Below are 13311 nucleotides of genomic sequence, written 5' to 3' on the forward strand. Positions count from 1 at the left end.
TTGTACCATACTATCTCAATTAAGATTAAGAGCCTGTTTAGCTTTTTTTTTTTGCGGGGTTGGGGTTTTGCCGGGGGGCGGGGGGGTTTGAAAACAAGTGCTTAAAAGTACTTTTTTATCTTATCCAAACACTAGAAAAGTGCTTAAAAACACCTAACACAAGCCAATCCAAACAGTCTCTAAATAAGCTCAATATAGAAAAAACAATACTTCTTTACTTCAATTAAGAAATTCAATTAGTTAAACATCACCATAATCTGTCAGTGGTACACAAAGCATAATTATGAGTATTGTTTAAAACTACACAAAAGAATCAGCTTCCATGAATAGGACCCAAGCAAACTGGGATGAGTTGGGTCAAATCCATTCATTGACTCGGCAATTTTACATGCCCCAATTTGGTCCAACTCGTCAATTTTGCATCCCTAGATTGTCATCCCTTGATCAGGAATGACCTTGAGGGTGATGAAGCGATATCATTTCGCAAAATGTCGTTCGCGTTGTTTGAAAAACTGCTTTCAACAATGGGAGGTTTGCCTGAGATGAGGTGAAGAATAAAAGAAATATGCACTAAACTTTAATTTAATCTTATAACACACAGAAGTACTTAATCAACACCATTTCATTAAACCTCTATGTTTGCCTGGTCAGTTATGAGCTTACAGTCACCAAAAAAATTAACTGTAACGACAGAGTGAAGATGACAAAATAATAGTGGTCTGTAGTGCCTAATAACTGGCATATTTAATCATAAAGTTGAAGCATTTTCTACGACTATTCTATTCAAATTGTTCCCATTCCTCAGTCACTACAGTAGAAGGCGGTCTAAGAGGTGCAGCATTCAGGTTTCCAACCCGAGACTCAGGTCTAGGGGGTGGAGCGTTCAGGCTTCCAACCCCAGACGGAGGTCTAGGAGGTGGGGCCTCCAGGCTTCCAACCCCAGATGCAGGTCTAGGTGGTGGGGGGCCATTCAGGCTTCCAACCCCAGACGAAGGTCTAGGAGGTGGGGCCTCCAGGCTTCCAACCCCAGATGCAGGTCTAGGTGGTGGGATGGCGTTCAGGCTTCCAACCCCAGACGCAGGTCTGGGTGGTGGGGGGGCGTTCAGGCTTCCGACTCCCGACTCAAATGTCTCCCATTGAGTAGTCACTGACACGGCATTACTGTTGTTGCTAAAGGGATTGGAATTTCTTGCCTTAACTGCATCCATTGTCTCTACCAAGCTTTGGACACGGCGCACCTGAACAAGGGAGTAAAACTTGATCATCAATATGTGCAATCATGCAAAACCCCAATAGGCATAAGCAGCAGTTTTTATCTCGAAGCAAGTATTGAATGCAACAGTTAACAATGCTCCATTTTTCTAATCATATTCGCAACAGATCTTCATCTCAAATATGAAGAAGGTTCTAAACACAAAAAAAGATCAATGTGGAAAAATTACGAAGACAGCAAGGATTTACCATTTACAGTTAGTCAACCCATAATAGTCGATAGTAATGCATTAGCTGTGCGATTTCAAATTGCTTAGCCCAAGGAAACATTTTAGTTAGGCGCTAAAAAATAAATATTCAAAGCCAAGTCTCACAGGAAGTTCGCAATCTATGCAGACCAGGAGGCAACTGAGACCGAATGGCTAAACTTCAAGGAATAAGATAGATTGTGATCTGACTTATCCAGCGAAGTGACAGTCCAAGTCAGAAACTGAGGAACTTAAGTAGAGAGGCTACGCCAAGCATCGACAGATATGGGGGAGTTTCCGACCAAATATTTCCTCTGTTCACGGATAACCAAGCTAATACATAAAGATACCTTTAACCAGCCTATACTACCAAAATTTAAAGAGAACCTCATTTGATAACAAACCTACCATCTATATATATACTCTGATTTCTCAATACTTAAGCAGTAATGATGTTTGCCACTTTTGCATATGAGCCTAAATTGTAAATTTAATTCCACCCCTTCCATGATCAGAATATCAAATTAGGTTTAGCTGATTTAGCACTGTCAAGTAGGAGCAGCGAGTGGCTTAATTATTTGCAGTTTGGCTCAAATAACTTAAATGGGGTTCTAAAATCGGTTATCTGTGCACTTTCCCCATAGGAAAAGGGGAACGGAGAAAGGGCCGCAAATCATACCACAACAGTAAAAAAATGTTTCCTTTACATAAGATGGAACATACGCATTCTCTGCCTTCTTTGCCTTCAACTGGAAAATATTAACTAGATCTTCGACTGCATTTTCCTAGCCTCCCCCCACCTTCGAGCTTCCCTGATGGTTGGCCCCACATTTACTATGAGCAAATTCATATTATATTCTAACTAGGTCACTTGGGGCCAACACAAATTTGTTGAGTTGTTACTATTCCCAATTGTGTATGGTAGTTTTATATACCATTTGCAAACAACATTGTGTTGATTGACGAATCTAGCAAGGGTATCAACAAAAAACTTGAACTATATAGAAACAGAGTAAGAGTTTTAAGATAATAGGTGGAAATAAGACGGAATACAGGCACTATAAGTTTAGCAAAGAGCATAAGAGTAGACTTGATGTAAATCAAACAGGATTGAGGCATAATCGTAGATACTTTAGATATCTAAGCTCAATGATAACAGAGAAAGGTATGATAAATCAAGATTTAACATACACACAGACACACACACATACCTATATCACCGAGTACTTGCTATTTCCCACCAACATAGGTCCGGAGTAACTTTGCCCACCAAGGCTTAGGCAAATCTGAAGAATTCACCTCGTATTTTTTTCATCTTCGTTGGGATTTGAACCTAAGATCTCATGGTTCTCTTCCACTTCATTGAGCAGAAAGCCACATCCTTGGGTCTAGTGTTAGTCCAATATTTGTTTGGAGACTTGTTAATTTCGCTTGGGGACTTGTATGTCAATTGAAAATGAAGTGAATTTCTAGGGTTGGAGATTCTAATTTCTTGAATATTGGAATGAAACAGTCTAAAAGGAGTGCAATGAATAATATTGATTCATATAGTCAAAACACCTAGCTTGCGTCAGTTGTAGTTCTTTCCTTGCATTTACAAGTGGAAGCATCTTATTTCCACCAAAAATTTCCTATAGACATAGCTAGGAATGTTCACTTGTTCGCTTTTTACCTAAAAGAAATCAAACCCACCATATCCGTTTGCTAAAAATACAAACAAAACCAAAGATCTAGAGTGAAAGATATATTTCGCAAGAGTTGCACACATGAATGAACCCATTATCGACATGAACACATTTGTGCAAGAAATTTCACGGTGAAAAGAAATGGAAAAATTATAATTGAGCTATATATTATGATATGTTATGCCCTTAAAGACAAACTCATTGGTGAAGATGAACACACCTTAGCACCTTGACGCCTACACCAAAGCGCCAATAAAACGAGACGAAGCGCACAACTTTAGCTTTAAGTAAGAAAAGCTATTTGTAGATGGTAAAACCATAAGGATTAATATCATGGAGAACAATCTTTCCCTAATCAGTCCGCTCATTAACTGCTGTAGAATGCAATCACTACGACATATCATGGCTGCTTGTAACACCATTAACCATTTTTTAATGAAGAAGCAATGTTGCTGAACTAAATTGATATAATATGCGCACGTAAGGTTGCAGGCCAGACAGAAGGCTCTCATCATCCATTCACCATTTCTTTAACCAAAGCTCATAACATCTCTTTTTTTCTTTTTCTTTTTTTTTTAATTTTATTTTTTATTTTTTATAACTGTGGTTTCCAGGCCAACTCACATGCACCTCGACTAATTTCAACCGGTACTTGCTACCTCCCACCAACATAGGTAACGGTAACTCTGCCCACCAAAGAACGTGATACCTCATAGTTCTCAACCTTTTTCATTAACCATTAGCAACACCTTTGAGTAACATCTCTCTCTCTCTTTTTATAAATAAAGCTTGTTTTGCCTCTTGATTACCAATAAGAATAAAATTCTGAAAGAATTAATTTGAAAGGCAAGTTTCATCATCCACTCACCTTCTTTTTGAGCCAAAGCTTGTTATATATCCTCTTCGAATAAATAAAGCTTGTTTCACCTCTTGATCACCAATAAGAATAAAATGCCAAAAGAATTAATTTAAAAGGCAAGCTATATGGGATTGAATGCCGGGCCTCAAGTCCAACATATCTACAAGAGGTGTGTCTGTAGATATGGATGCTAAGGTATACATGCAGTCATACAATATTGGATGATAAAAATAACCACATTTTGGCAAAATGATGGAGTCATTTGAGATGGTTTCATCATATCCTTCATCAACCTTTAGATATATTTGTTAGTAGGTGTGAAACCATGGTGAGTAAAGGTGTTAAAAAGGAGACAAGATAGACTTAAATCACATGAAAGCACAACATTCAGTACTAGTGAAAATTTGCTAAAGAAGGAAATGCATCATAGTGCAAGAAAGAACAGCAAGAGAAAAACTATGCATACAGCCTCGGATCTCCAAACTATGAATTAGACATTTTATCTATCCTATGTGGTTCTCTACACATCATTAGCAAAGCTATTCAGTTCTTTTTACACAAATGTTAAGTCACCAGAAGTGCAACCAAGTGCTACCTAGGTGAAGGATATCAAATACACTTCAAAGTCTAGTTAGTGGCATATCGCAACAGTAGAAAGTAAGCTAGGATAGAATTAATAATTTTTATTTTGACAGGTAAGGGTAATCTTAATTGTCTAGGTCTAGGAAACAAACCTCCATCTTTCTTTGTAATTTCCCTTCTCCTTCAGCCTCAATGCCGTCCAGTTTCAGCAGCTGCCTCATCAGCATCTCTTCCAAACAGATAATATACTTGACTTCAACATTGGAACCATCAAACACGACTGCTTGTACAGCAGAGACCTGTTGTAATGAAGACCAAAGTAAGACTTCAAATTAAGAGATGATGATGTCATTAGCCAACAACAAAAGGAAATCAACCTGCTCTGACAGCTTATCCACTTCTTTTCTCACTTCAGCAACAGCTTCAGCTCCTCTTGATATTTCAGTGGTTACCCTAACCTCTTCAGGAATTTTCTCCTCAACCGTTTCTTCCTCTATAACTAACACTTTGGAATTGTCTTTCACACCAGCCAAGTGCAGATATTCGTGATCTTCTTTTTCTTTTCCACGGAATAGAAGTTTTTGCATCTTAGGCTCCACACCAAGTATTGAAGAAAGGATACTTTTTACTTCACCTGCATACAAATTTGTTTGGCAATATATTCCTAGAACACCTCAAGCATAGGACGAGAATATCCTGGCCAACTTATTGAATTGCAACAGTAATTTAACATCAGCAAATATTAGTAAATCCAACAATAAACTATTACTTTCACTAAATTGTCAATAAAAACTACTCCCTCCATCCCAAAAAGATTGTCTCAGTTTGACTTGACACGGAGTTTAAGAAATAAATGAAGACTTATGAAATGTGTAGTCCAAAACAAGCCTCAGATAATTGTGTGGCTGTAAATCATCTCATAAAGTGAAATTGTTTCTAAATATAGAAATGTGCCAATCTTTTTGGGACAAACTAATAAGGTAAGCGTTGTGGATGTGTTTGTGGGAAAGACTATGCCCGAAGGGAAGCCAATTAAATTAAGTATTTAATTATATTTTGTAGTAGCTTTCTGTTTAGCTATTTTTATTATTCTAGAATAGGATTTATGTTTCCTAGTTTCATAAGGATTAGACTTTCTATTGCTGTAATAAGACTCTCTATTTAAAGGGGGATTTGGGGAACAAAACAACAAGTGTATTTTAACCAAAAATAAGAGATCGGAGTTCTCTCTTCCATTGAACTCTAAGGTTTCAGTTTCCATTTAACGAGCTGAATTTATATTCAAAATAGGTCGATCTAGGAATTCGAACAAAGGCAAGGGAAAGTCGAAGTTAATTGATTTAGATTTTCCTATTCATCGTCCTGTGACTCGATCCTTCTCTAAAAGTCCTAACAATTTGGTATCAGAGCCTAACACGATGGGCGATGAAATCAGTTCCAGGTTCCAGGAAGAACAGGCTATTACAGAAGCACTAATGGACTCCAAACTTGCAGCGATGGAACAACGCCTGAGCGAGAGAATTGCCCAAGACATCCAAGAAAACTTTTCTGCCTTGGGAATTGGCTCCACGAAACCAGCGACCAACGGAACTGAGTCGAGCAGTGTCCCGGTGACTGGCAGATCAACAATTCCTGCTACTAGAGGCAATACACTACCTATTCATCCCGCAGATCAGAATCACCCAACAAGTGGTAATTCTCATTCGACAGTACCAAGGTATGCAAAGATGGATTTTCCTACTTACGATGGCACCAACGACCCATTCATTTGGGCACAGCGATGTGAACAATTTTTTGAAAATCAACATACAGCGGAAGCGGAAAAGGTTAGAGTGGCTGGGTTTCATATGTTGGGAGAAGCACAATTATGGTATTATCAGCTTAACCGAGCGAAGGAGCCAATGAGTTGGGAAGAATTTCAGAAGAGTGTTTCCAATGATCTGGACCTCCTGAAAGTAGCAACCCGGTGGGCGAATTGGTCACGCTTCGGCAAACTGGTACAATTGACTGTTACCATTTTCAAAACAAAAAAAAAAAAAAAAAAAAAAAAAAAAAAAAAACTGGTACAATTGAACTTTATCAACGCCAATTTCAAGAAAAGTTGGCTAGGGCTGATGAGCTTATTCCAGAACACTTACAAGTGGGAATATTTATGGCGGGGTTGGATGATTCAATCAGAATGGATGTGCAGTTACTCAAACCACCTGACTTATCAGCGGCCATGAATGTAGACAGGGCTTATGAACGAAAAACAACTGCAGACAGTCAGTAATATTCGCAATGGGGCATGGCAGCAGTCTCGAACAGATTTTGGCAGCACACTAAACGCGGCAAGGTCTGCTACTAGTTTAGTCGGCTCATCTACCTCGGCTAATACCCAGATCAGCAACTAAACCCCTTCGGTCAAGCGATTAACTCGTGCAGAAATGGCAGAGAGAAGAGCTAAGGGATTATGCTATAATTGTGACGAACAATATTCAGCCACTCACCAGTGCAAACAACTTTTCTGGCTGGAATTGGATGATTCAGTTGCCGATACTATTCCAGAAGTTTTGGATGACTGCCCGGAAATTTCCTTACATGAAATTACAGGTCAAAGGCATGCAGAAACTATGCAATTGCCTGCTATCATTAACGGTTGAAGCTACTTCGGAGGATGTAGACTCTTTTCAACAGGCTTATCCATCCTTCGAGCTTGAGGACAAGCTCTTTCAGCATGAGGGGGGTAATGTTGTGGATGTGTTTGTGGGTAAGACTATGCCCGAAGGGAAGCCAATTAAATTAAGCATTTAATTATATTTTTAGTAGCTTTCTGTTTAGCTATTTTTATTATTCTAGAATAGGATTTATGTTTCCTAGCTTTAAGGATTAGGTTTAGCTATCGTTATTATTCTAGAATAGGATATATGTTTCCTAGCTTTCAGGATTAGGTTTAGCTATCGTTATTATTCTAGAATAGGATTTATGTTTCCTAGTTTCATAAGGATTAGACTTTCTATTGCTGTAATAAGACTCCCTATTTAAAGGGGGGTTTGGGGAATAAAACAACAAAAATAAGAGATTGGAGTTCTCTCTTTCATTGAACTCTAAGGTTTCAGCTTCCCTTTAACGAGCTGAATTTATATCCAAAATAGGTCGATCTAAGAATTCGAACAAAGGCAAGGGAAAGTCTAAGTTGATTGATTTAGATTTTCCTGTTCATCGTCCTGTGACTCGATCCTTCTTTAAAAGTTTTACCAGAAAGTAAGACAATCTTTTTGAGACGGAAGGAGCATTACCTTCATTAAGTTGATTTGAGTTAATAAAAGCTTACACATACTGAAACACCACATAGATCACAGATAACAATGTCATAAACATTGCTTTGGAGCACTATAAGCGGTCTCGTTTATTGTTATAAAAAAGAAAAGGGTAAGAGCTTAAGCAGGCATCTTGGTGTAGTTGGATGCTATAAGTCTATAAACTCTATTCAAAATCCTAAAATGCAGATAGCTACCATTCCAATTCCTCCTATTCTAATTACAAATCAACCTTGCGGATAAAATGGGTAGCAAGTGGCACAACGACAGTGTGGACAAAATCTTGATGAAGCTTGAAGGAATCAGGGGAGCTAGTTTGAATTCGAACAAAGTAAGAAAACCTGGTTGACTTCTTTCAATCTGCCTAAGCCTTAGACTTGGTGGGAGGATGTGGGTCCAAATGGAATAGATGAGATGGGTGCAAGCAGGACTAGACACCATCATTTATTAAGAAAACGAAAGAAAAGATAAACCATGTAAGGTAGATACTTTCCAATTCCTACCGGAGGCGGAGCCACCATCGCTGTTACGGGTGTGGTAGAACCCAATAATTTTGGCTTAAATCCTGAAGAAGTGTACTTAACATGTATAAATAATCTATCCAGAACCAAACAAATACTAAAAAATCTAACTACACCTCTGAGTTCTACAAAGTACCAAGCACCATACAACCTAAGAACCTTGAACTTATAGCATCCAAAGCTAGATAAGCACCTTAAAGTTTAACCATCTAGCCTCACAAAAACCAGATGATCACATAGTCAATCTCACCCAATTCCCCATACAAAGGAAGCAGCAATGGTACTAGGCAGAAAATGACTAACAAGGAGGTAAAACTGTGTATACATAGATGCATTAACGTTTTAAGAGTTTCAGGCATCAGCAAAACCTATCAAGGAGAAAATAAACCAAGTAGACTATAGGGAGGGTAAACAGATTAGCCATGCCTAGCTATGTTGCCTGGACTCTTCAAAAATGTCGACAGGTGCATGTCAGAACCTCCAAAAATAGTCCTACAAGGGTGCGGCAACATTTTTGGAGAGTCTAAGCAACCCCATTTTTTAGGTACATAGTAACCCTTTATAAGTCTATAAACAATAACACAAACTCATAAAACAAGATCCTAAACAAAAATTAACACCAAAAAATAGAATGCTCCCTTTACAATCTTAATTTCAGAACTTTTAACATGTACATCCATAGAAGCATTTTGATTACCTTTTACAAACAGGACATTTCAAACATATACACTAAAAAGCAAAAGTTTAAAATATGTTGAAAAAGGGAAAGATTACCAAAAGTGAATTCAGAGGGAACAGGAAGATCAAAGTCTTGTGAAGCATATGAGAATTTGATTGTGATAGTTGGATTAGATAAAGCATCATCTTCTCTTTTCTGAACAACCATGCCACTTGGTCTCATTTCACTACTACTGCTATTAATTGACCCTTCCATTCCCAAATCTCTCTAATGGGTTTTTTAAATGATCTTCAACTGAGATTTTTGAACTGTATACTTTATTCTGAAGGGAAATAAAAGGGTACCTAGGGAACTGTGATAAGTTCTGGTTAACTAATTAAGAAAAGGGATCAATTAAGAAATTTTAATGACAGTATTTAAGGAGGGGATTAACTAAAATCAATGATGATTCTTTAATAATTGATCCTCGTATGGAGTTGCGTGGGGTGGAGAGGTTTGCCGGTTGTGGGTAGGGTTCATAAGAACGTAAAATGTTTTTCATAACAAAAATCAACTTTTATGAAAGACATTTTAATAAATATTTATGAGATACTCCTTCGTTTCAATTTATGTGAACTTATTTGATTGAATACAGAGTTTAAAAAAGTGGAGAGAATTTTTAAACTTATGATGTAAAATGAGTCACGTATATTTTGTGTGACTATAAATCATTGCATAAAGGTAAATTGTTTCCAAATGTAGAAAAAGGTCATTCTTTTTTGCACGAATTAATAAGGAAATAGGTTCATATAAATTGAAACAGAGTGAGTATTTGATAATAAAATGTTAATAATTAGAAATTGGTAATAAAACTCAAGCTATTTCATTTTTTTTTAGCAGATTGCCCTTCACAAAGCGCTGGCTTTTAATTTTTATCCCTCAAATTATTGGTCTTTAATTTTTGCTCTTCATTTAAAAAAAAATGATCGAAAATATCCCGAAGTTCTAAGTTCGAACTCTGACTAAGTAAAAAGAAAAAACCGCAAAGCAAGACTTCGCGAATGCCTCAAGGCAAAAGTTTGGCTTGCAAAATTTCGCAAGGCGGATTTTTTTTTTTTTCTCTGCTGAGATTCCAGAAGTTTGGCCTAAGGCTTAACTTTTGCCCCAATAGACCTAATTTGCTATAAAATTCTGTCTTGCTATTTTTTTTAATACTCTGCTACGGTTCAAACTCGAAATTTCTGGCGTATTTCGCCCACTTAGAGCGCTGAAGAGCAAAAATTAAAGACTAGCAATTTGAGGGCCAAAAATTAAAGACCACTCCTGTATAAGGGCATTTGTGCGAATGACCCAAGTTATTTTGATAACTTTTTTATTAAATTATGTTGTAATATTATGTGTTCTTTTTTTCATCAAAAGTAGCAAGTGGTTATTGATCACGAATCCTCCAGGTAAATCACTAATATTATGTAATATATGTGTTAAAAAAATACAAGTTCTTACTTACCCCTATTTACATTGTAGTCATTTTCCCCCAATACATTGCTGTTATTCAGTGCATATCAATTGCTCCTTCCGTTTCATAATAAGTGTCACTTTAACAAAAATTACACATATTAAGAAATTAATAATGCAATATGAAGTTTATTAAATTACCCTTATATAATTAAAAAAAATACTTTTTCATCTTGATTAAAGCATGCACAAGTAGTAATTCTTTTAATTTTGAGAATCTAACAATACCAAGTTACTATATGGCTTTTCCAATCATCATTAAATGTTACTCCTTCCGTTCCATAATGAGTGCCACCTTAGCTAATTTTTTTTGTCTCATAATAAGTGCCACCTTAGGATACCAATGCATATATTGACTAGTTTTTTCCATCTTTGCCCTTGGACAAAAAACGGCAAGTTTCTTTATTCAGGCCAAAAATTGGATTCACAATGTCAAATTTTAGATTTTACATGAAAATGAAAGTTTTAGCCTATGGAAGATAGAATTAGTAAGAGGCAAAAGAAGTAGTACTACTCTAAATAATGATGGTTAGATTTCAATTTTGAGGGAGTACAATTTTGGAATTAATTTAAACTTTTTTTCCTTCAAAGAAATTAAGATTTTCGTTCAGGTTTTTTTCTTTCTTTCTCATTTCATTGGTTCGTTGAATTTGAACTGAGTAATTATAAAGGAATTTTTACAGTCCATAACTACCTCTAAGACTTATTTATGAGTAATAACTACTTTTTTTTAAAATTATATTTGGTAGCTTAATGATTTATCAAATTACCATCTATAACTTGTTTTTGTAACTGCAGTGTATTTCCCTAAAAATAAGTACCTCTCTCCCACTTACCCACAATCTTTTTTTTCAAATATTTTTCTCTCACCTATCAAATCTATTTTCTCCCTCACCCCTCTTTCTCTCTTCGTTCCATCTCCTAGTCTTTTAAATTGATTTTCTCTCACCTATCAAATTTATTTTCTCCCTCACCCCTCTTTCTCTCTCTGTTGGCGCACACAGAGATTATGGAAGTAGAATTCTCTTCACAAGCATACTCCAAGACGTGGCTTCACAAGTTAATCGCGATGGCGTTCATCTCCTTCGATTCCTCTCAAAAGAAGAATGTTGGGAATTGCTCCAATTGAAAATGTTGGGAATTGCTCCAGTTGAAAACATTCCCAAAAGAAAGTTGTCCTTTGGAAGAACTAATTGAAATTGGATACATCATTGCAGAAAAGTGTCAAGGCCTTCCTCTTTTTGTTGTTCTAGTTCTTTGGATTTCTATCAAAGATAGAAAGATCTAGAGATTATTGGGAAAAGTTTGAGGTAAATTTGAGTTCAAAACAGTTGATGGACATAGTAGACATGAACTATCAGAATTTACATTCACTCAAGTCATCTCACGCCTCTAACTAGTCCAATTGAAAGTCTTTATCTTCGGATAACGTCCTTTTTGTAGCAATTTGAGACGACTCGCTTCTTTCCCATGAGAACACCGATGAGAGTTGTAGAACTTCATGCCCACCAAGTGTTTGATAAAATGTTTCAGTATATTTCAGTGTATATTTTAGTGTATTTCTGTATATTAACAAACAGGTATGTTTAATTTTTAGTATATTTCAGTACATTATTTCCTTGTATTTCAATGTATTTATCTTTTTTTGGTGTAAATATAGTGAATGTTCCAAGCATAGAGCCGATTTTTACAACACTTTGTTTTCACGACTTTCGTATTTCGCTGTATTTCAATGTATTTCTGCATTGTGTATTTCTAATTTATGAAATAGTTTCTGCTATATTTCATTGTATTCCATTGTATATACGTATACTACAACTTTATATTTCTTAGACAATTAACCATATTTCATTATATTTCAATGATAAAAGTTGAGAGAGATTCGTAAGCTTTTATGGAAGAACAACCGTTATGTGTGTTTTATGGGAAGGTTTAAATTGAATCCCATAATTTATTTATTTTTCAAAAAACTGTTCCATAAATAGGGCCTGATTTTACTCTTGTTGATTTGTGTTAAATATGGTTGATTTAATTTTACTTACTATTTAAAAAGGAAAAGAATGTTATGTTCTAAAAATATAGCCTATTTTTTCTTTCAATTTTTTTTTAAAAAAATATGTTCCAAAAATAGAGCCTAAATTTACTCTAACGTGTTTTGTATTTCTCTGTATTTCGCTATATTTCACTGTATTTCAAAAATGCGAGATACAACTGAAATACAGCAAAAAGCAGCTACGAATTGTAAATCTTCAACTTGTAGCTATAACTAGTTAGAAACTATTAAAAGGTAGCTATTTATGTAAGTTGTTAAGTGCTTGTTTTGGTAAAGTACATTATTTATGAATAATAATCGTGGCATTTATTGTTACAGATATGTTCACTTGGCTTTGTAACCTTTACCTCTTTCGAGAGTCAAACTTCTTTATTTTGATCATAAATTCAAACTTACAAACTTTGAATTTTTTGAAAATTAATTTATATATTTAAAAACTATATAACAAGTGAAATAAGTCACAACAATTAATAATTTAAAATATTTAAAGGGCATGCAAATAAATTACGTTTAAAGATTTTCTTGTTGGACTCTCAAAATAATAACTGTACCACATAAATTGGGACAGTAAGGGGTATTTTACAAAAAGAATAGAAATAATGGTAAAAAATACACCTAAGTATCATCTTTCTTTTGATTTTTCTACCTGAACTATAAAGAGTGGGGTATTTTACAAAAA

At 35.8% G+C, this 13311-nt stretch overlaps 1 protein-coding gene across 1 annotated transcript; it reads right to left on the reverse strand.

The window, feature by feature from the left end:
• Nucleotides 1–604: 604 nt before the first annotated feature.
• LOC132049622 (BAG family molecular chaperone regulator 4-like) lies at nt 605–9360 on the reverse strand. The gene is made up of 4 exons (XM_059440495.1): nt 9181–9360; nt 4964–5220; nt 4739–4885; nt 605–1238 (listed from the first exon to the last, which is right to left on the reverse strand). Exons 1-4 carry the CDS (start codon nt 9338–9340, stop codon nt 780–782), a joined length of 1023 nt encoding a protein of 340 aa, XP_059296478.1. The 5' UTR covers nt 9341–9360; the 3' UTR covers nt 605–779.
• Nucleotides 9361–13311: the final 3951 nt, after the last annotated feature.

The sequence above is a fragment of the Lycium ferocissimum genome, chromosome 3 (genome assembly GCF_029784015.1).
Source record: "Lycium ferocissimum isolate CSIRO_LF1 chromosome 3, AGI_CSIRO_Lferr_CH_V1, whole genome shotgun sequence".
NCBI lineage: Eukaryota > Viridiplantae > Streptophyta > Magnoliopsida > Solanales > Solanaceae > Lycium > Lycium ferocissimum.